Genomic DNA, 23,700 nt, shown 5'->3' with positions numbered 1-23,700 from the left:
TATGCTCGACCATATTTCTAACTTGAAATTATTCATAAGTATTCATGTTATTCTTATCTGACTGGGGAGCGGAACTGACCTTGTGCAATATCTCGTAAATTGTGAGATGTGCGCAGACGCGAAAGTATTGATTTTTTCCGAGAAACAAATGTCATTGACCTGGATATAATCTAGAGAGTAAAATAAATATTAATCTTGATATGACCTTGAAATTGATTTATACATTGAAAAACAAGATGACAAATTGAGTTATTTGAATATTATTTACAATTAACGCTAATTATTATAGTAACAGAACATAATCTTCTGCGACAGTATTGGATTTCCAGCCTCCGTGACGTTTCGCTCGTTGTCTTTCGATTGCATATCCGAGAATAAGTCGACCTGGTTGGCGAGTTGGTATAGCGCTGGCCTTCTATGCCTAAGGTTGCGCGTTCGATCCCGGGCCAGCTCGAAGGCATTTAAGTGTGCTTAAATGCGACAGGCTCATGTCAGTAGATTTACTGGCATGTAAAAGATCTCCTGCGGGACAAAATTCCGGCACATCCGGCGACGCTGATATAACCTCTGCAGTTGCGAGCGTCGTTAAATAAACCATAACATTTAACATTCCGAGAATAATCGATACTTGCTCTTTCATATTGCTACAATGGTGTTTTCTGATTGGTGGAACACCTGAACTTTAATGAATAGGTGTACTTTAATGAGGTCCATTAAAAGGCTGCTACCAGGTGTATAATTGCAACATTTCGGCATGGTCGAGCATAATGATAATTATACACAACTTGTACTTGAATAATGAAATAATTATTGAATATTCAGTAATAAATACAAATTTGTCCACAAGATATAATATTGAAGTACTAGCATTCTACTCCTTAATAAAATTAACCACAAATGTAAAAACTGAAAATATTTTATAAGAAATCATTACGATTGGCGTAATCCCATTGTCTAGTAAGTTGTCAATAACTTTGTTATAGTGATCGATTCCTTCTTGGTTTATGTAGTTAGGAAGTCCTGTCGGTATGATTCGAGTCCAGGCAATGGAGAATCGATAGTGATTCATCTGCAATTGAAAACAATTGTCTCATTACGATACATATATTGAAATAACAAAAATTGTAAAATGCGTGCCATGTTAAAAAAATCCTCGTTTTTAATAAACAATTCCATCTTTATTAAACATCACCAGTGTCTGCTTGACACCGGGAGTAGGGCTAAGACGTGCTCTCACTGAGTTGCCACTTCTTTCTGTTTGACCTTTTTCTTTGCAAAGCATATGCAGTACAAGACTGACGTTACAGTCATTCATAAGAAGTGACAACGTCGTGTAGTGTAATGCCTTTGTTACACTCTTTGCAGATGAAGTCTGAAGTTCTTGAATTGAATCATTGTATTAGCCACTAAATTTAATTATTGTGCTGCAAAAATACAGCAGAAATACAAAATTGAATTACTGTACCGGTACTGAAAATAACAAGACCAAAGTTAAAATGAATTATTGTACTAAAAATAATAAAAATCACAGCAAAATTACATTGAATTATCGTATTGTAAGTAACAACAGCTAGTTTGTATTGCATTATTGTTCTGAAAATAACAATATTAAGAGTAAACTGAATTATTGTACTGCAAATAACAACAGCAAAATTAAATTAAATTCAATCATTGTAGTGCAAATAACAATAGCAATATTAAATGCAATCATTGTACTGCTAGTAACAACAGCAAAATTAAATGCAATCATTGTACTGCTAGTAACAACAGCAAAATTAAATGCAATCATTGTACTGCTAGTAACAACAGAAAAAGTAAATTCAATCATTGTACTCCAAGTAACAACAGCAAAATTAAATTCACTCATTGTACTGCAAGTAACAACAGCGAAATTAAATTCAATCATTGTACTGCAAATAACAACAGCAAAATTATATTCGATCATTGTACTGCAAGTAACAACAGCAAAATTAAATTCAATCATTGTACTGCAAGTAACAACAGCAAAATTAAATTCAATCATTGTACTGCAAGTAACAACAGCAAAATTAAATTCAATCATTGTACTGCAAATAACAACAGCAAAATTAAATTCAATCATTGTACTGCAAGTAACAACAGAAAAATTAAATTCAATCATTGTACTGCAAGTAACAACAGCAAAATTAAATTCAATCATTGTACTGCAAGTAACAACAGCAAAATTAAATTCAATCATTGTACTGCAAATAACAACAGCAAAATTAAATTCAATCATTGTACTGCAAGTAACAACAGCAAAATTAAATTCAATCATTGTACTGCAAGTAACAACAGCAAAATTAAATTCAATCATTGTACTGCAAGTAACAACAGCAAAATTAAATTCAATCATTGTACTGCAAGTAACAACAGCAAAATTAAATTCAATCATTGTACTGCAAATAACAACAGCAAAATTAAATTCAATCATTGTACTGCAAGTAACAACAGAAAAATTAAATTCAATCATTGTACTGCAAGTAACAACAGCAAAATTAAATTCAATCATTGTACTGCAAGTAACAACAGCAAAATTAAATTCAATCATTGTACTGCAAATAACAACAGCAAAATTAAATTCAATCATTGTACTGCAAGTAACAACAGCAAAATTAAATTCAATCATTGTACTGCAAGTAACAACAGCAAAATTAAATTCAATCATTGTACTGCAAGTAACAACAGCAAAATTAAATTCAATCATTGTACTGCAAATAACAACAGCAAAATTAAATTCAAACATTGTACTGCAAGTAACAGCAGCAAAATTAAAATGAATTAGTGTATTGCAAATAACTACGACATGATTAAAGCATATTTTATTATTGTAAATCAGTTAATAATAATAATAATAACAATAATAATAATAATAATTAATTATTATTCAAAAAATAACAGCAAGGATAAATTAATGCAAATAATACAGGAAAATTAAAGTGAATTATTGAACTGCAAATAAAGCAAAGAATAAATTGAAATACTGTACTGTAAATACACATAACTACAGCAAGGCTAAATACAATAACTGTAGAGAAACAATAAATCTTCTACGGAATACTACACGCTGGATGACATCTAATTTTTTTAAATTTTAGTGTTTCACTCGGAGTTAGATGTAACATTATAATTCACCCCCATGTCCTTCACAAGTTTAGCATCTTCGTTGTAAAGGTAATACGACTTGGCAGCGTCGTCACCGCTACAGTTGTCTTTTATCAAGCCTGGGGAGTTGTGAACCACTGTATCCCACACACTGGGGCCCTTGCCTGAAAGAATCAGAATAAATGCACGTTATAATACACATGTCGGTGATAGTAATAGAATAATTTTATTGTAATCGATTATAATAAACATGATGATATTGAGGATTACGTTGATTCTGTTATCATTATGGTGATTATTGTGAGGAAGAAATGGTGATTTTGTTACTGTAGTAGCAACGTCTGTTATCGTTCTGTTGTTAAGATATTGATGGTTAAGACTGTATCATCAGGGGTGATGGCATTGGTGGTTATGATGAGGGTGTTATTGATGATAACTGAGGCCATGGTGGTGATTGTAAGGATCATGATGTTGATAACGGAGTTTTTGTTTGTTGACGTGGCCTTTGAATGGTAATTATTATGGCAATTGTGTTCTGGTGAAGATATAACTGTTCACATGGGTACCGAAGATGGTAGGACTTAACAGCAGTGATGATATGGTGCTGATACTAGTAATGACGATGATTATGGTAATGATTCTGACAAGCAAATGTTAGTCTTGGAATATACACCATAGCAGAAAATGTATCGCTGTTTGTGTAATTTTGGAAAAAATATTACCACACAGAGAAACATGTCTTCTTACGTGAACATATACCGATAGTGTGTAGTAATGATGAAAGCAGGAAATATCTATTACTGTGTGGGGTATTCCATATGAAATCGATCAGTAAAAAACCTCGCATTTTTTATACTCAAATTTTTTCCCTATTTATAGAAGGTGCTGAGGAGAGTGCATTTGCAAAAATATACTATCGAAAGTCAAACGGTTTTCGTATTGTTGAGCGACAAATTTAGCGTATTTTATAAAAACAAGCCTCTTTCAGCGCTCAGAACTCTGGAACCATTTCCTGTAGAACATTGAACGAGAACTCATTTTGAAGCTGACATTTGGTAGGTTATGATAAGAAGTAATACTTATTTTTATTGTATACAGAGAGACAGATAATGTGATTGTACTTACTTTTAGGCTTTTTGCTCATTTGTGAAAATGTAAAAAAATATTGAGAAAAAACCTTGCATTATTAAGAGGAATTCGGCATTGTTTGCTTAGTGGTACGGCAATAAGTTTCGAGGGTACTAAATAAATTATTTTCACACGCCTAGACTTGAACGGCGCAGTATCCTACGCACTGGCCGAGAGATGATGATAAGCGAGCGTTGGGTGTCATTTTAGTCCTGTGTTTATGAAAACTTGTAATAAAGCTAGCCCAGCTATGCGCTACTAGACGAAACATCGCGTGTTTGTCTCCTGACCTTGCTTGTCTCGGCTAGCTCCTGTCTCACAGTCAGCTGGTTAATTCACGCGCGTACTATTTATTTTCTTTATTTGATATTTTCAACACTTTCTTATCAACATACCATCATTAAAAATATGTCTTTATTTGTAGTTTTAATGCGGAATCTAACTATATATTTTTAAAATATTTTTTACTAGGCAAAGGCGTCTTAATGAGGAAAAATCTAAATTTCTCCATTTCCATAAAAAGTAAGAAAACTGTTTATATATCAATATAAACTTTAATTTCTCATCATCAAAATAAACCATGATTTTGATCATTGGGTGAAAGGGTTTCGGAGCTACAACAGTTTAAAGTTGCTAATTTTATGAAAATACGATAAATTTAAATATTTTTAATTTAAACACTATGAAGTTCTGATATCTCAAACTTTGCACAAAGCATTGTATCACAGTTCTCTACGTACATAAAAAGTTTCATTGTATTTAGAAATTGTGAGGTCAATTTCCTCTATATTTCGGTCGATTTGAGATGGAATAGCTCGTATGCTGTCTACGGCAATGGCCATGTCTTTCCCTGTCACTATTTTCCTCTGTGATAAAACCGTCGCGTTCCAATAGTTTAGCTGAAGTTATCAATCTCCCACTTTATCAATGTTACATACAAACCCGAAGCTAAGCTATCATAACCTGTTGTTTATGAGTTGTTACCAAAAGACACTTTATCTTACTTCTGGTATATTTTCAGAAAGTGACCTCAGTACCTGATATACAGCGTGAATAGCAAGTAATGTCATTAATTTCAAAGGGTTATTCTTTGAAATACTGCAAACGAAAAATTGTAATACCATTTTGGTCGTTTTTGCTTCTTTTTCGAGATAAAAATAGTTTTATGCTCGACCATGCCGAAATGTAGTAATCATACACCAGGTAGCAGCCCTTTAATGGACCTCATTAAAGTACATCTATTCATTAAAGTTCAGGTGTTCCACCAATCAGAAAATACCATTGTAGCAATATGAAAGGGCAAGTATCGATTATTCTCGGATATGCAATCGAAAGACAACTAGCGAAACGTCACGGAGGCTGGAAATTCAATACTGTCCTAGAGGTTATGTTCTCTTACTACAATAATTAGCGTTAATTGTAAATAATATTTATATAAATTCAGTTTGTCATCTCGTTTTTCAATGTCTAAATCAATTTCAAGGTCATATCAAGATTAATATATATTTTACTCTCTAGATTATATCAAGGTCAATGGCATTTGTTTCTCGGAAAAAATCAATAATTTCGCGTCTGCGCACATCTCACAATTTACGAGATATTACACAAGGTCAGTTCCGCTTCCCAGTCAGATAAGAATAACATGAATACTTCTGAATAATTTCAAGTTAGAAATATGGTCGAGCATATAAACTCGTATGAAACTTGCCTATAATGGTAATTAAGACGCGAGTATGTTCATGAAACGAGCGAAAGCGAATAGTATATTCTTTATCTGTTCTGTTTAGAATATTGTTCACTTCTACTCCAAAATATGTGAGAACTCGCTTTGAATACCTTGCAACGGTACGGAATCAACATCAGGCCTTACTATCCATTCCTCGTCACCGCACCTCTTTCTATTATCCTCTTTCACAGTGGCAATTTGTCGCCTATGGAACTCCTTACCTCGTCATGTCAGGGATTGCCGAACGGTTAATCAATATAAATTAAAAATTAAAAATTACGTACTTTTACATGAAATTGGTTTGTGAGCGTTAGCTGATTTTTATAGGTTATTCTGTGTCTATGTATAAATTGTCATTTAGGCCTGTTATAAAGTAGAATTAGGATATGAACTGTAAATAACTTAATTATGTATCATGTTCAGTTAATATTTCATTATAGCCCGAGTAAGCTTGCTAATGTGTATGAAAATTATTTTTATGCTCGACCATGCCGAAATGTAGTAATTATACACCTGGTAGCAGTCCTTTAATGCATGTCATTAAAGTACACCTACTCATTAAAGATCAGGTCTTTCAGCCAATGACAACTCAGATTACAACTGTTCAGCCAATGACAGGTCAGCTTTCTACCGTTATAAAACCGCAAGTATCGATTATTCTCGGATATGCAATCGAAAGAGAATTAGCGAAAAGTCACGGAGGCTGGAAATCCAATACTGTCGCAGAAGGTTATGTTCTGTTACTATAATAATTAGCGTTAATTGTAAATAATATTCAAATAAATTCAATTTGTCATCTCTTTTTTCAATGTCTAATTTAATTTCAGTGTTATCTCTGTAGGTTCTTATGGCCTAGCAAGGTCAATGTGGACATCTGTTCCTCGGAAAAAATCAATACTTTCGCGTCTGCGCACATCTCACAACATACGGGACATTGCTCCAGGTCAGATACAATAAAATTAATAATATCAAGTTAGAAATATGGTCGAGCATAAAAAGTCGTATGGAACTCGCCTATAATGGTAATTAAGAAGCTCGTATGAAAATTATGAAACTCGCTTGCGCTCGTTTCATAAATATCCATACTCACTTCTTAATTACCTTCATTATAGGCTCGTTGCATAATGTACTATTATATTTACGTATCACTTTTCTATTTTTGTCATTGTTTCAATATGTATTTTACTTCTGGTAGTGTGGAAGAGAAGGCCTTATGGCCTTAACTCTGCCAGAATAAATAAATAAATAAATAAATAAGTAGACAAATAAATAAATGAACAAATAAACAAACAAATAAATAAATAAATCAGTAGACAGATAAATATGTAAATAAATAAATAAATAAAGAATTAAACAAACAAATAAATAAATAAGTAAATAAATAAATAAATAAATAAATAAACAAACAAATAAATAAATAAGTAAATAAATAAAGAAGTAGACAAATAAATAAGTAAATAAATAAATAAAGAATTAAACAAACAAGTAAATAAATAAGTAGACAAATAAATAAATAAGTAAATAAATAAATAAGTAAACAAATAAATAAATAAACAAATAAATAAAGAAGTCAGTAAATAAATAAATAAGTAAATAAGTAAATAAATAAAAAATAGACAAATAAGGAAATAAATAAATAAACAAATAAATCAATAAATATATAAGTAAATAAATACATAAATAAATAAACAAGTAAATAAATAAATAAGTAAATAAAAAATAAACAAACAAATAAATAAGTGAACAAATAAATAAATAAGTAAATAAATAAATAAATAAGTAAATAAATAAGTAGACAAATAAATAAGTAAATAAATAAATAAATAAATAAGTAAATAAATAAGTAGACAGATAAATAAGTAAATAAATAAATAAACAAATAAACAAACAAATAAATAAATAAATAAGTAGACAAATAAATAAATAAGTAAATAAATAAAGAAGTAAACAAATAAATAAATAAACAAATAAATAAAGAAGTCAGTAAATAAATAAATAAGTAAATAAATAAAAAATAGACAAATAAGTAAATAAGTAAATAAATAAATAAACAAATAAATCAATAAATATATAAGTAAATAAATACATAAATAAATAAAGAAGTAAATAAATACATAAATAAATAAAGAAGTAAATAAATAAATAAGTAAATAAAAAATAAACAAACAAATAAATAAATAAGTAAACAAATAAATAAGTAAATAAACAAATAAATAAGTAGACAAATAAATAAGTAAATAAATAAATAAATAAATAAATAAGGAAATAAATAAGTAGACAAATAAATAAGTAAATAAATAAATAAACAAATAAATAAGTAAATAAATAAATAAGTAGACAAATAAATAACTAAGTAAGTAAATAAATAAGTAAACAAATAAATAAATAAAGAAATAAATAAATAAGTCAGTAAATAAATAAATAAGTAAATAAATAAAAAATAGACAAATAAGTAAATAAGTGAATAAATAAATAAACAAATAAATCAATAAATATATAAGTAAATAAATACATAAATAAATAAACAAGTAAATAAATAAATAAGTAAATAAAAATAAACAAACAAATAAATAAATAAGTAACCAAATAAATAAATAAGTGAATTAGTAAATAAACAAAGAAATAAATAAATAAACATATAAATAATTAAGCAAATAAATACATACTACAGGCCTGAGACTACAACGTGACGCAGAAAGAGGACTGTAAAGATAAATTATCGGTCTGGCGTAAAGGACGGACTTGTTTATCAAGTTGTCAAGAGTAATATTAGCACTGTCGGGAATGACACATTGTTGCAAACGCGCTGTCGCAAATGTCGCCGACTTGCACGAACTGCATTGATCAATATTTTCAATAAATGATTACAGTGGAGTCCGATTAATCGGGATAAGAAAACATCCGGATAATACGAAGTGTGAGGGCGGTATGTGGTTTTTGATCCTGTAATCTTAAAGGAACAAAGGTCGGACCCAATAATGTAGAAAGACATTACTCTCTCTCTCTCTCTCTCTCTCTCGTGGCTCAATGCGAAAACGCAAGTAACTATGTCAAGGTGATCAGGGGCTTTTTCATGTGGGTATAAAGTGGTAGCTATTTCAGGTCATTGTGGATTGTTGGCAAGAACAAGACATTTTGGAGTGTATTAGATACCAGTAAATGCTGGACATCGTTAAAACGTTAGCATATGTTCAATCAATGACGTATACTGGGTGTTCAGTTCAAAATGTGTCTTGGCTCGCTGTATGCCGTCATGTGGCTAGCTGATGAGCCTAGAAAATTCAATCTTCCTACACTTCCGCAGCTCAGGTGTATAATCTAAGAGGCAGAGAAGTTGGCTAGCAAGTACGGCGTTCATTCTGAAGAGTACGTGCCGATACGTACGGTAACGCCGGTAGTGGCAGGAATGTGAACTGTTTGGAAATACGTACTGTCGGGATATGGGGAGAGGGTTAAGACGATTACTTACGTATTTGTTGACATTAACTTCGACGGTCAACATGGACACGGAGCATTTGATTTGTGTTGTGGAATGTTACCGTACGCAACCGACGATAACAAATACCCTGCGTACGACTTGCCGGCGCAAAACACAGTTCGAAAGAGGTTATGGTAGCACACAGACCGTACAGACCGCCATTGTTGCTACGACGTTCAAGTTATACCGTACACGTTCTCAAGTTCAGATTGAAGAACGCCTTAAATAATAGGCAACTTCTCTAACATATAAACTGAAACTCGCTTCAAATCGGTGACCCAACAACAGTGACGTCATGACACACTTTGAAATGAACACCCAGTATATTGACCATAAGCTCGTAATGAGTTTTATTGTGACTCGCTGAAGATCAGAGGTGTAAATTATTTATGTATTATCTCACATACTTTCAATAGTAAAGGCTGTTGTGAGAAATCCATTGTTGAGATACTGAAAATAAGGCGAATGCTGTAGCAGAGTTATAGAATCGTATAATATACATCCTAAGTAAAATTATTGATAGAAAATCATTAGCTGTTTCAGCGTTTTATTCATTGCTGGTTGCGGAAAATGAACTATCTCATCATGTCAGCAAGAAATGAAATGGCCTGATATTCTTCGTACAGTAAAATGATGTACTTGGCAGTGATCACGAATCTGATCGATTAAAAAAAAAACGAATATGAACCAATTTTGATGTAGTTTTAAAGACGCAATTAAAATAGAAAGAATGACTAAGTTATTAATAGCCAGGCATACCTCTTCCATTGTACTGCATTACTACCTAGGATAATTAGAGAATCACACATAAATATCTACACCGCACCGTCACTAATATCTGAAAAAGACTTACGACACTTGATCTATAACTATAAAAGTATTTAATTTTTTAATAATAATAGGCCTATGTATGTTTTACGTAAGTTTTGTAGCTTTTAAGGACATACAGTGGATACAAAAAGTAGTTGCACACTCTTGTTTTTTTTAATGTTCAAAGAAATAATAACGATGATTTTCTGAATACAAGTCTAGTAAGTAGCAACATGGAAAGAACAACTTATACAGGGACATCATTTTATTTTTACTAACATTTTTAATATTAACCTGTCTATACCTCTAGAGAACCGGAAACACCGCTTGCTCCCCCCTCCAAGACTGGAGTTCGATGATACTGGCTTAAAACACAAATCACTCTACTAGGTATAGGAAGGAAGAAAAGTAGTTCATCCATTTACGTAAACTAGGAAATATCGCGATTTTGAGTTTGATAATTTTCATTAGGTTTTTCTTTAATCAAAGTACAGTACTGTATTAAGAATAAGTGTTTTTACTCACGAAGTGGGTTATCCATGCGAACGTATTCATTATGCAGTGTATATTATACTGTCTACAGCACATTAGCGTACAATATAGAGAAAGAAGTTAAATTGAAAAATAATCATAATATGAATATTTAAACACAATTTTGAAAATGGTGGCCGTCCATTTCGATACAGGCTTCAGTTCTTTTGTGCATTTTATCGCACTATAGAATATTGCATCTAATTCCAATTGCCAGTTTCGTCCTTCGTACTAGTAACTCATGTTGAAATAATTCTGTACCTACTCTACGATCTGTAAATTCAATCTTCACTTCTGCCCGACCCGAAAATATAAAATTACTCAGACATGCTATCTACTGTCCGTCCAAGTGGTTATGCCGCAGGATTGTAGAAAGGGAGGAAATCACGTGACAGTTAATTACTTAACGAGGCCCTTTTATTTAAGTTAAATTAAACAGCTGTATAATATTACGTAAACTTCCAATTCCTAAGAGAAATTAATGTTTTCAGAAAAGAGCTAAGACAGCCCAGCTATTACAGAGGGGCGAGCAGAAGCAGGTGGGGGAAATCGGGATGCGACATAGGCAAACGGACAGTACCTGTGCGAAAATATGATTCAATATTGAAAGCTCTTTCGTCACTGGAAAACGCGAACATATTTCTGGAACGTACTATACTCAGTAACTCAGTACTGCTTACTATCTGCGGTCTTGGTTCTGTGTGGAGTTGGGACTTCCTTAGTAGAAGGGGTGGGAGTGAAGTACATTCAAAAACTCAGGTACAATAAAAATTGAAGTAAAAATAAAATGATGTCCCTGTATAATCAATAAAAATTGAATATAGTTACAAAATAAAATTACAAACTAAAAACTGCATTTTTAGATGTCAAAAAAAGTATTTGCACAGCCAGTAAATTAAATAATAAACTCAAGCAAACTCGAGAAGTCTCTCCCAGTACTTTGTGTGCAATCCATTGGCTTCAACCACGGCTCCTAGTCCTCGTGGCATGGAGTGCACTAACTTTCTTGTTGTATCGGCAGGAATTTTAGTCCATTCTTCCATAAGAGCATTATGAAGATGTCTTGTTTGATATGCGGTGTTTTCTGATTTCTTTGCCCAATAAGTGCCACAAATTCCCAATTGTATTCAGACCAGGTGATTGAGGTGGGGTCACAAGCCTTCTGGGTGTGCTATACAACAACCACATCTTTGTTATTTGAGCAGTGTGGTTGGGGTCGTTGTCTTGTTGGAAATAATAATTTTCAATTTTTCTGCGCTAAGTAAATTATGACGCAACAGCTCGATATGCATTCTGTAATTCATTATTCCATTAATTATTGCTAAATTTCCCACCCCAGAGGATTCCATGCATCCCCAAACCAAGATATAACCGTCACCGTGTTTTACTGTGACTAAGATTTTTCTTCTTCAGTTCCTGATTAGGTCTCCGCCACACTGACGTTCTTTCATCAGAACCAAATAGATTGTACTTGCCCTCGTCGGAAAAAATAAACTTGTCCCAAAATTCCAGGGGCTTATCTTTGTATTCTTTAGCGAAATCCAACCGTTTCTTCCTATTGGTTTCACTAAAGTCGTTTTTTTTTCTCGGAGTTCGGCCATGGAATTTAATTTAATTTAATAATTTATTTAATCTGACAGGATTAAGGCCATAAGGCCTTCTCTTCCATCCTACCAGATAGCACATATAAATACAAAAAAGAAATACAAACACTGATGAAAATGATACAAATTAAGTTAAAGCCCTATAGAGGATCAACAGAGTAAAAGTACATTATAGAGCTCTCATCGAGCTAATACAACGAAAAGAAAGAAAACAGAGATAGCAATGATGATATTGATAACTGACAATAATAATAATAATAATAATAATAATAATAATAATAATAATAATAATAATAATAATAATTATTATTATTATTATTATTATTATTATTTATTTATTTATTTATTTATTATTAATATTTGTGTCCTGAACAACAGCCAGAGGCCAATATTAGTTCAGCACAATACACAAACAGAAGATACAATGGTGCAAAAACAAATAAATAATATTTTAAATAAACATAAACAAACATAAATAAAATTGATAAAATAATAATAATAATAGCAATAATAATAATAATAATAAATTCATTACATATTAATTTTCAATTCTACAACAGCATAGTTACAATATTTACTATATGTCATGGGTTAAGGTGAAGTTGCGCAACCTGACATGTGTTCAACAAACAATTCCACGAACTAGAATGTGACTTTTTAATTTAAATTTGAAATTTGATATTGTCCGACAGTCTCTGACGTGGTCAGGGAGAGAATTCCAGAGGCGTGGAATAGATATGCTGAAAGATGATGAGTAGAAGGATGTTCTGTGCAGAGGAATAGAGAGAAGGTACATGTTCCGGGTTCGAGGTAGTGAAAGGTAAACAAAACGAGATGCTACGTAAGAGGGTGTGGAGGTGTGGATGATTTTAAATAGTAATAAGAGAGAGTTGAAGAATCTTCTTTCTTTAAGTGGACAGTACATGCAAAACATTCCTGATAGTCTGAAGACTAACCTGTTTGACCGACGTTGTAGAAATGTCAGTAGCTAAGGTTACAGCGCTTCGGAATGGATCTTTGATGACAGTGTGAATTATTTGACGTCTCTCCCTAAGTGTAAGAATTTTTGGTCTTCCTGTTCGCGGTTTATTGATTGTTGTTCCAGTATCCTCGTACTTCTTGCACAAATAACACATAGTAGAAAAAGGCAGGGACAGATCTTTTCCAATTTTACTGCAATTATGGCCTTGCCAAAGTTGAAAAACAGTTCTACCCCGCATGGACTGTGGTAGCTCTTATGCTTTCGGACTCATGTCCTTATTGGTGTTCTGTCCTTCAATACACATACTAATCTCCACTATAACATCAAATATTTCATTTGATGTGATTTAGCCAATAAAATAGGACTTATACATTGAGAGCTTTAATGTGCAAATACTTTTTTTACTACAAGAAATTAAAGTTTTCTGACCCTTATTCCAATTTGTAGCTGTACGCAGTTCTTATCAAGTACATAGCTCTTAATATTACTACTATTACCTGTTACAATTGCATTTATAAAATTTTCCTTGATATGTATTTAAATATTAAGAAAAACAAGGGTGTGCAAATACTTTTTGTATCCACTGTATGTAAAGCCGTTACACAGAAAAGTTTAGAAATGAAGATCAAATGTAAGGTATCTTTACGTTTACTTACATAAACCCAAAAGGTTTCACTTTTGTATCATCAATAATAATATTAATGTGTACCATTAATGACAAAATACACCATTGAATTACCTGTAATATTTCATTTTTAATGGTGATAATTTCAACAAACCTTCTTGAGTTTTTTAGTTTTTAATAACCTATACACAGCTGTACTAACAAGGAAAGGATACAGAAAAGAATTTTACGTTATTTATATTTAGAAAACATCACGTGTCATCTTATGAAAACCAAATTTCATATAATCAGTTACTTTTAGGATTTAATTATAAAACTTTAAAATCTCGACGATTAAGAAATAGTCAAATTTTACTCTATAAGACAGTTAACGGTATATTGAATAACTGTGATTTTCTTAAATTCCTTCAGTTCAATGTAAAAAGAACAGAATTACGTCATAGGCAACCTTTTGTTATTCCAATTCTTAGAACTGTTTTCTTCAAGATCTCTCCGTTGTTTGTTATGTGTAATACTTACAACTTTCTGTCTTTAAACTGTGATTCTCAATTAGATTTCAGTTTAACAGTTGAAAAATTTCATAGAATATTAAAAAGAATTGTATTTTCTTAGATATTTAAATTATGAAGATGTGTATTGTAATGTTTTTACTCTAGTTTTTAAAATAATTTTGCATCATTATCTTGACATTTGGCACTATATTAACTGCAATACTACTGTATATTCTAGCATCTACAGTATTACCGTTATGTATTTTCTTTCTTTCCGTTTGTGTTGTTTGTTTTGTTTTTTTCTTATTATGTATTTTGTATATGTATCCATGTAAGCCACCTGTAATTGGTTGCTTGCTTGCTTATGTTGGTGGTGGATTTAAAAAAAATAATAATAATAAATAAAAAATAAAAAAATTACACAATAGAGAATCATATGTGTAAATTCATGATAATATAACCTTCGTAATAAGTTTCGGAATTCTCAGTAAATTACATAAATGAAGATCGACATGTTGGCAATATGATGTCAGAGAATCTGTTGGCAATCCTGGAGGCATGACCTCCTTGATAATGTTTATTTTATTGTTTTGTTTTATTCTGGAAATTGACGACAGATCGATTTTGGAAAATATGAAAATTATGTAGGATAGTTGACATTTCACTGAAAGCTACTATTTTTCCGCAAATTCAAATTTCAAAATGAGAGGTCATTCATTATAATCAGTTCAGCCATTTTCTCGTAATTTTCATTACCAGTTCAAAATATGTATAAACCTACTCGTCCGAAGGCATGTTTGGTAGAGCACGCATGGGCATAATTCTATGAAGCTACTCACCACTAACATTCCAGGCACCTTCAATTTGATATGCAGATGTAGCCGCCCCGAACATAAACCCCTCAGGAAAAGTGTAGTTTAGATTTTCCTCGCTCTGGTCCCCCAGAACACGCCCAGAACATGTCCCCCAGAACAAAATCATGATGGTGATTAAACCATACAGTGCCATGGTTACGACTTTGGCCCAGCCTGGAGTGAAGTTCAGCTTAAGGCGGGCAAGTATTATGTAGGAAACAAAGTCCGAATGATATTGTGAAGCAGTATGGCTGATGACGTAATTAAAGGAAGATAATATAAATAAGTTATGAGCTTAATAAATTGCTCAGGCTGTCATAAACACTTATGAGGTGGTTATGCACTGTATCGTTAAAAATCTCTTTCTCATATAACCTTGAATACGGGTTACATAATAGTGAGAATGTAAATATAATAATAATTAATAATAATATGTTTATTGTAATTAATGAATGTATCCATGATTTCTTTATTTATATAAAGGGTGTCCACATGAAATCTTCACAAATTCAGATGTAAATAACAAATTATTGAGAGACAATATCTGAATGCGGTTTCTGCGTATTAATCAGAAAACTGTCAAAGTTTCTATGGAAATTTTGTTGGTTTGTTGATAAGCGTTTTGTGGTTGCAGGTGTGAATTTTTGTGAAATCTGAAATCTGACATGGAGATGTGGACACCTCAGGAGATGGAGCAATGTATATCCTGGTTTATCGAGACAGGATCAGATTACACAGGGTGTAATGTAACGTCACATCCGGACCCAATATGGAACAGAACCGCCATCACGGCCAACAATCTGAGAGTGGTATCAAACATTTATGGAGATTGGGAGTGTGTTGCGGTAAAAGCCAGTGGGCATCTAAGCAGAAATATGGAGGACATTGAGCGTGTGCAAGGGCATTTGTCTGAAGGAATCCTTCCTTTACCTCAATTCTAGCCAGCATGTCGACAACAAATGTTGTGCTGCCTGGATGATCATCTGGCTGAAGAGCTTGCACTAACTGAACTTTGTACTCCTACAGCCTCAAATTCTTGCGAAGGACTTTACGAACAGTCGAATGCGACAAGTTCAGTTCTCTGGCGGCACTGCGAATGGACTTACTAGGCCTTCGGACAAATGCGCCTTGCACACGTTCGATGTCCTCCACACTTTTATTTCGCCGCCCACTGTCCTTTTGCCTCAGCACACTCCAAGCCTCAATAAACTTTCGGTGTCATTCCCGGATTTTTGGCTGTAATCGCGGTTCTCTTCCATATTGGGTCCGGACGTGACGTTGCACCTGTATAGTTATTGCGTCATTTATTTTGAATCCATAGAAATGTATGTATAGTTGAGAGTCTTCTACGCAGAGATGGTGTCGACGGTATTTTAAAGGTTCTGATATACCGTTTATATAGATGGAAACCAGTAGCGACCATATACTGACCCTTGTGGAATTCTGCCCTCACGGTCCGCCAAGAGGAACGAAAAATTATTAGCAGATCAATTGTTGCCAGTTTCATCAGGTCTTAGAGTATTAAATATAGGATACTTTATAGGACTATTAACAAACTCTTCTGTATGATTTTTCTTTTTTTTTATATGTATTTATAGTCGCTTTAATTTCTTGACACTATTGTATTGTTCACAGTACTTTTTGCTTTAATTTCTAGACCCTATTGTATTGTTCACAGTACTTTTTGCTTTAATTTCTAGACCCTATTGTATTGTTCACAGTACTTTTTGCTTTAATTTCTAGACCCTATTGTATTGTTCACAGTACTTTTTGCTTTAATTTCTAGACCCTATTGTATTGTTCACAGTACTTTTTGCTTTAATTTCTAGACCCTATTGTATTGTTCACAGTACTTTTTGCTTTAATTGCTAGACACGATTGTATTGTTCACAGTACTTTTTGCTTTAATTTCTAGACCCTATTGTATTGTTCACAGTACTTTTTGCTTTAATTTCTAGACCCTATTGTATTGTTCACAGTACTTTTTGCTTTAATTTCTAGACCCTATTGTATTGGTCACAGTACTTTTTGCTTTAATTTCTAGACTCTATTGTATTGTTCACAGTACTTTTTGCTTTAATTTCTAGACCCTATTATATTGTTCACAGTACTTTTGCTTTAATTTCTAGACCCTATTGTATTGTTCACAGTACTTTTTGCTTTAATTTCTAGACCCTATTGTATTGGTCACAGTACTTTTTGCTTTAATTTCCAGACCCTATTGTATTGTTCACAGTACTTTTTGCTTTAATTTCTAGACCCTATTGTATTGTTAACAGTACTTTTTGCTTTAGTTTCTAGACCCTATTGTAATGTTCACAGTACTTTTTGCTTTAATTTCTAGACCCTATTGTATTGTTCACATTACTTTTTGCTTTAATTTCTAGACCCTATTGTATTGTTCACAGTACTTTTTGCTTTAATTTCTAGACCCTATTGTATTGTTCACAGTACTTCTTGCTTTAATTTCTAGATCCTATTGTATTGTTCACAGTACTTCTTGCTTTAATTTCTAGATCCTATTGTATTGTTCACATTACTTTTTGCTTTAATTTCTAGACCCTATTGTATTGTTCACAGTACTTCTTGCTTTAATTTCTAGATCCTATTGTATTGTTCACAGTACTTTTTGGTTTAATTTCTAGACCCTATTGTATTGTTCACAGTACTTTTTGCTGTAAGTACTAGTAACACTAAACTAGAAACTGTTATTGGTTTGTTTCATCTTCTTTTAAAACCAGAAGAAAAATTCACTTAAGAATTTCGTCATATGTCCATTTCGTCATGAATTGACTTAGTACCTTCCAGCAATTACCGATTCAATTCATACGTCATCTAGTGATGAAGAAAGTATTATTTGGACACCTAGAATAGATTATATTCTTATTGAAGAGACGTGGATAGTGAAACGCTCCGCCTAACTTCTGATAAATCTTGAACAATGAATGCAATCAACTGTTGATTGCTATTGAACCATTTTAGACAGCAATACTTGAAGGAACCGTGCTTTTCATATGGATGTTAATATTCATTGTAATTCCTTCGTGCATTAATTTTAGCAGTCATGAAAGCAGTTGATATTTTGCATTCTTCATCATAGAGTTAGTTTCCAATATCCACATGCTCCTATGGACTATTTTATTAAAATTAACATCGAAATATAACACTACATGTTGTACATTTAATTTCCTATTTGTATCATCTTATGTTGTGTAAATGTTTAGTGCAATATAGCATTCTGTTCTATTGGGATATTTTCATTTCAAATAAATTTCCTGCCTGCGAACCATATGCTATAGCTGACATAACAAAATATACCGAATGATATAAATGAAATGTGCTCGTGTTCTTGCTTGCAGTAACTATTTTCTCTTTTTTTCTTAATTTCCTTGTACGCGCAAATATATATAAATTTAGTAGCATGCATTCTCTGCACTATTGCAATTTGTTTCATGAACATTTTCAGCATTTTCATTCACATTCAATCGGAAAGAAAAATAATACTTGCATACATGCACGTTTATCATTCTTATATATATATATATATATATATATATATATATATATCAATTTGGCGCAAAGTAATGCCAAGTCAAACATTTGTGGAACGAGAGATTCTATCGTTGCTTAGTGCGTCAAACGTGTCTGACTCCGTATGAATAAAAATATGCTTCAAAGAATTTTCGCGCTCTACCCGTATGCAATTCGTTATATTATTGGCTCTGCGATTAGTGACGTCACGGTAGCGTTAACGAATTTCGGACGGATGGCGAGCGAAAACTTTCTATTGAATAACTACTTCAGTATTGCCACTAAATTATTGTTAAAATATGAATTTATACATAGGCTATATAATATACAGGGTGATTCAATAAAAGAATGCAAAAATTAAATAGGAAATATTGGATGCACAACAGAACATTTTGAGATAGGGAACTTGGGGTCTTCGAAGTCAGATTAAGGAGATATGAACTTAAACATGTCTATCGCTATCACTTTACTATTTATATTTATTATAATTATTATTTTTTTATTTATTTTGTTGAGTTATTTTACAACGCTGTATCAACATCTAAGTTATTTAACGTCTGAATGAGATCAAGGTGATAATGCCGGTGAAATGAGTCCGGGGTCCAGCACCGAAAGTTACCCAGCATTTGTTCGTATTGGATTGAGGGAAAACCTCGGAAAAAACCTCAACCAGGTAACTTGCCCCGACCGGGATTCGAACCCGGGCCACCTGGTTTCGCGATCAGACGCGCTGACCATTACTCCACAGGTGTGAACTATTATAATTATAATTTATATCTATTTATACATAATATTTAATTCGTTTATATTTTTTAATTATTTTCGAACAATTTTTACCTCCGAGTTAACAACGCACTATTTTTTTACCTCACATCTGGTGCTCGAAATAAGTGAATTTATAATTATATTTATATTTAAGTGTTTAAATTTAATATTTTTATATTTATTTACACTAAATTAATTATACAAAGCATAAAAAATCATGAACACCCGTATGGGCAAAGCTCCTCTCCGGGTGTAGTTCCATTCTAATACAGAAATACAAAAAATAATGCGCAAAAATATTATATATACAGGTTGAACAATAAGTAATGATATTAATTTCAAGGGGTTATTCTTTGAGATATTTCACACAATTAAATCTAATAAAATTTTGCCCACTCTTGCATCCATTTCGAGAAAAAATGGTTTTATATTAAAGATTATATAGCGTATTTTACGAAAGTTACTGAATTAATTTGCAATATGGTCAGTAAATTTAAGAGAGCAGTGTATTTTAATAATAAGTGATTAAAGAATTTTAGTTTTGTCCTTTAAGTGTGTAGAAATTTGATCTAAACAAATGTAACTTTTCGTTTTGAAAAATAATTTTTAAATTTTACATTTGTTGCGATCAATTTTTATATATTTTTTTTATGCTCGACCATGCCGAAATGTAGTAATTATACACCAGGTAGCAGCCCTTTAATAGACTTCATTAAACTACACCTATTCATTAAAGTTCAGGTGTTCCATCCAATCAGAAAACACCATTGTAGCAATATGAAAGCGCAAGTATCGATTATTCTCGGATATGCAATCAAAAGACAACTAGCGAAACGTCATGGAGGCTGGAAATCCAATACTGTCGTAGAAGGTTATGTTCTGTTACTATAATAATTAGCGTTAATTGTAAATAATATTCAAATAAATTCAATTTGTCATCTCGTTTTTCAAAGTCTAAATCAATTTCAAGGTTATATCAAGGTTAATGTTTATTTTACTGTCTAGATTATACCAAGGTCAATGTCGACATTTATTTCTCTGAAAAAATCAATACTTTCGCGTCTGCGCACATCTCACAATTTACGAGATATTGCACAAGGTCAGTTCCGCTCCCCAGTCAGATAAGAATAACATGAATAGTTATGAATAATTTCAAGTCAAAAATATGGTCGAGCATAAAAAGTCGTATGGAACTTACCTATAATGGTAATTAAGATGCTCGTATGAAAATTATGAAACGAGCGCAAGCGAGTTTCATAAACATACTCGCGTCTTAATTACTACCATTATAGGCTCGTTGCATAATGTACTATTCAGTAATTTTGCTACCATAACCCACTGCTCTTTTAAACTGACTGAACATATTGAGAATTAAATCAATGGCTTTCACAAAACATGCTATGAAATGTTTCATATAAAATAATTTTTATCTTGAAAAGGAAGAAACGAGCAAAATTTTATTAGGGGAGAGTCGGGTAGTATCGGACATCAGGTAATATCGGACAGTGAGCTTCTTTCATCTACCACACGATGATAGTACCTGATTGACATGGGTACGTATCTGTGATGTCGCATAGAGAAACATAACCATGTCATTCAGGTACTACCATATGGTGGTAGATGAAAGAAACGCCCTGTCCGATATTACCCGATGTCCGATACTACCCGACTCTCCCCTAATTTTTTTTTTCATATCTCAAAGAATGACACCCTAAAATTAACGATCTTATTTAAATATATATTTATATAGAAAGAAAGAAAAAAAACATAAAAAACTTTTAAAATATTAGCAATTTAAGAATTGTTGATAAGTATGGGACGTATTCATAGACATTTTTAGCGCGGGTTTCCGGCGGATGATCAGCGTTTTTCGTATTCATAAACCAGTGTTAGCGATAGGATATGATTTGAATTCTGTACTAGTAACCAGTGGATAGCCGGGGCTAGCTTAGTACGCTCGTAGCGCTTGCTGCGAAATGTCTATGAATAGCACCCTAAATGTTTAATTTCTTCTACTGAAATAAAAAAGAGAAAATGTTGACGGTCAGGTTTCCATAACTCACTCTGTACATTAATTCGATAAAGAACCTAGCCTTCCAACTTAGACAAGACAGAACATCGCACAAAATCAATTTGTTTTTGTCCTCGGCGGTATTAGAGTACAGAACCTTGATTTCCACCCGATGGTTAAGTTTCATCTTACGACTTTCATACATTGATGACGACAATAAAGAAAAATAATCCAATTGAAGCTGTTGATATTTTTTACTCTTCAACATACGGAGTGTGTTCCAATGTACACATACTCCTGTGGCCCTGTTAATTAAAATTACTATTCCATGTTGTATGTTTAATTTCCTTTCTGATATCTTATTCATTTTGTGTTAAAATTTAATAATATAGAAAATTCTATTGTTTCGCGAAATTTTCATTTCAAATAAATTTCCTGCTTCAAATATATTGTAGCTTCTGTAACAAATATTGAATAATGTAAATAAAATATACTTCTACTATCGTTTGTTGTAACTACATTCTCTTTCCTTAATTTCCTTTTTATACACATATATAAATGCAATAGTGTGCATTCTCTGTATTATTTGCCATCTGATAAATAAACAATTTTAGCCTTTCCATTTACATTCAATCGAAAGGGAAAATATCTCTTGCATATATATGGCTCTCATTTCAATTGACGAATTCTTTGTAAAGGAATAATTCAAAACATTCTCGCATGGAGTGTCAAACTCTCTGACTTTTTATTGTATGTAAAAAAATAGTCTTCATTGCATAAACTAATATCTTATTATCATTATGTTAATTTACTTACCTTTAAAACGGTCACTTACATAATAATAGGCCTATGTGATCAGTTTCTGTCAGATTCGTTTCCAATTCACTGCGGGCTAAAGCAAGGAGATGCACTGTCACCTTCACTTTTTAACTTTGCTCTAGAGTATGCCTTTAGGAAAGTCCAGGATAACAGAGAGGGTTTGGAATTGAACGGGTTACATCAGCTGCTTGTCTATGCGGATGACGTGAATATGTTAGGAGAAAATGCACAAACGATTAGGGAAAACGCGAGAATTTTACTGGAAGCAAGTAAAGAGATAGGTTTGGAAGTAAATCCCGAAAAGACAAAGTATATGATTATGTCTCGTGATGAGAATATTGTACAAAATGGAAATATAAAAATTGGAAATTTATCTTTTGAAGAGGTGGAGAAGTTCAAATATCTTGGAGCAACAGTAACAAATATAAATGATACTCAGGAGGAAATTAAACACAGAATAAATATGGAAAATGCCTGTTATTATTCGGTTGATAAGCTTTTATCATCCAGTCTGCTGTTGAAAAAAATTAAAGTTAGAATTTATAAAACAGTTATATTACCGGTTGTTCTATATGGTCTCTCACGTTGAGAGAGGAACAGAGATTAAGGGTGTTGAGAATGAAGTGCTTAGGAAAATATTTGGGGCTAAGAGGGATGAAGTTACAGGAGGATGGAGAAAGTTACACAATACAGAACTGCACGCATTGTATTCTTCACCTGACATGATTAGGAACATTAAATCCAGACGTTTGAGATGGGCAGGGCATGTAGCACGTATGGACGAATCCAGAAATGCATATAGAGTGTTAGTTGGGAGGCCGGAGGGAAAAAGACCTTTAGGGAGGCCGAGACGTAGATGGGAAGGTAATATTAAAATGGATTTGAGGGAGGTGGGATATGATGATAGAGAATGGATTAATCTTGCTCAGGATAGGGACCTATGGCGGTCTTATGTGAGGGCGGCAATGAACCTCCGGGTTCCTTAAAAGCCAGTAAGTAAGTACACCGTGTTCCGCTTATAAGTATAATAAAAGAAATAGTTATAATTTCATAACAATGCATGCAAATGGGTTAAGATTGGTACCATTGTAAAGAGGAAATTGGGAAGTTTTAATCCATTGTTGTTACTTATTTTTAGAAGACTCACGCATGCGCAGATCATTAAATAAGAGAATTCGTATCGTATCTTTAGTCAGTCAGCATGTGGACGCCACAGCAGAAA

The 23,700-nt window shown here is 32.5% G+C and overlaps 1 protein-coding gene across 1 annotated transcript; it reads right to left on the bottom strand.

Moving 5' to 3' along the window:
- Nucleotides 1–3,066: 3,066 nt before the first annotated feature.
- LOC138699429 (myrosinase 1-like) lies at nucleotides 3,067–15,516 on the bottom strand. The gene is made up of 2 exons (XM_069825289.1): nucleotides 15,338–15,516; nucleotides 3,067–3,287 (listed from the first exon to the last, which is right to left on the bottom strand). Exons 1-2 carry the CDS (start codon nucleotides 15,504–15,506, stop codon nucleotides 3,121–3,123), a joined length of 336 nt encoding a protein of 111 aa, XP_069681390.1. The 5' UTR covers nucleotides 15,507–15,516; the 3' UTR covers nucleotides 3,067–3,120.
- Nucleotides 15,517–23,700: the final 8,184 nt, after the last annotated feature.

This window comes from Periplaneta americana, chromosome 5 (genome assembly GCF_040183065.1).
Source record: "Periplaneta americana isolate PAMFEO1 chromosome 5, P.americana_PAMFEO1_priV1, whole genome shotgun sequence".
In the NCBI taxonomy this organism is placed as follows: Eukaryota; Metazoa; Arthropoda; class Insecta; order Blattodea; family Blattidae; genus Periplaneta; species Periplaneta americana.
The sequence above is the reverse complement of the archived record's forward strand: the minus strand, read 5'-3'. Positions and strand labels throughout refer to the sequence as shown.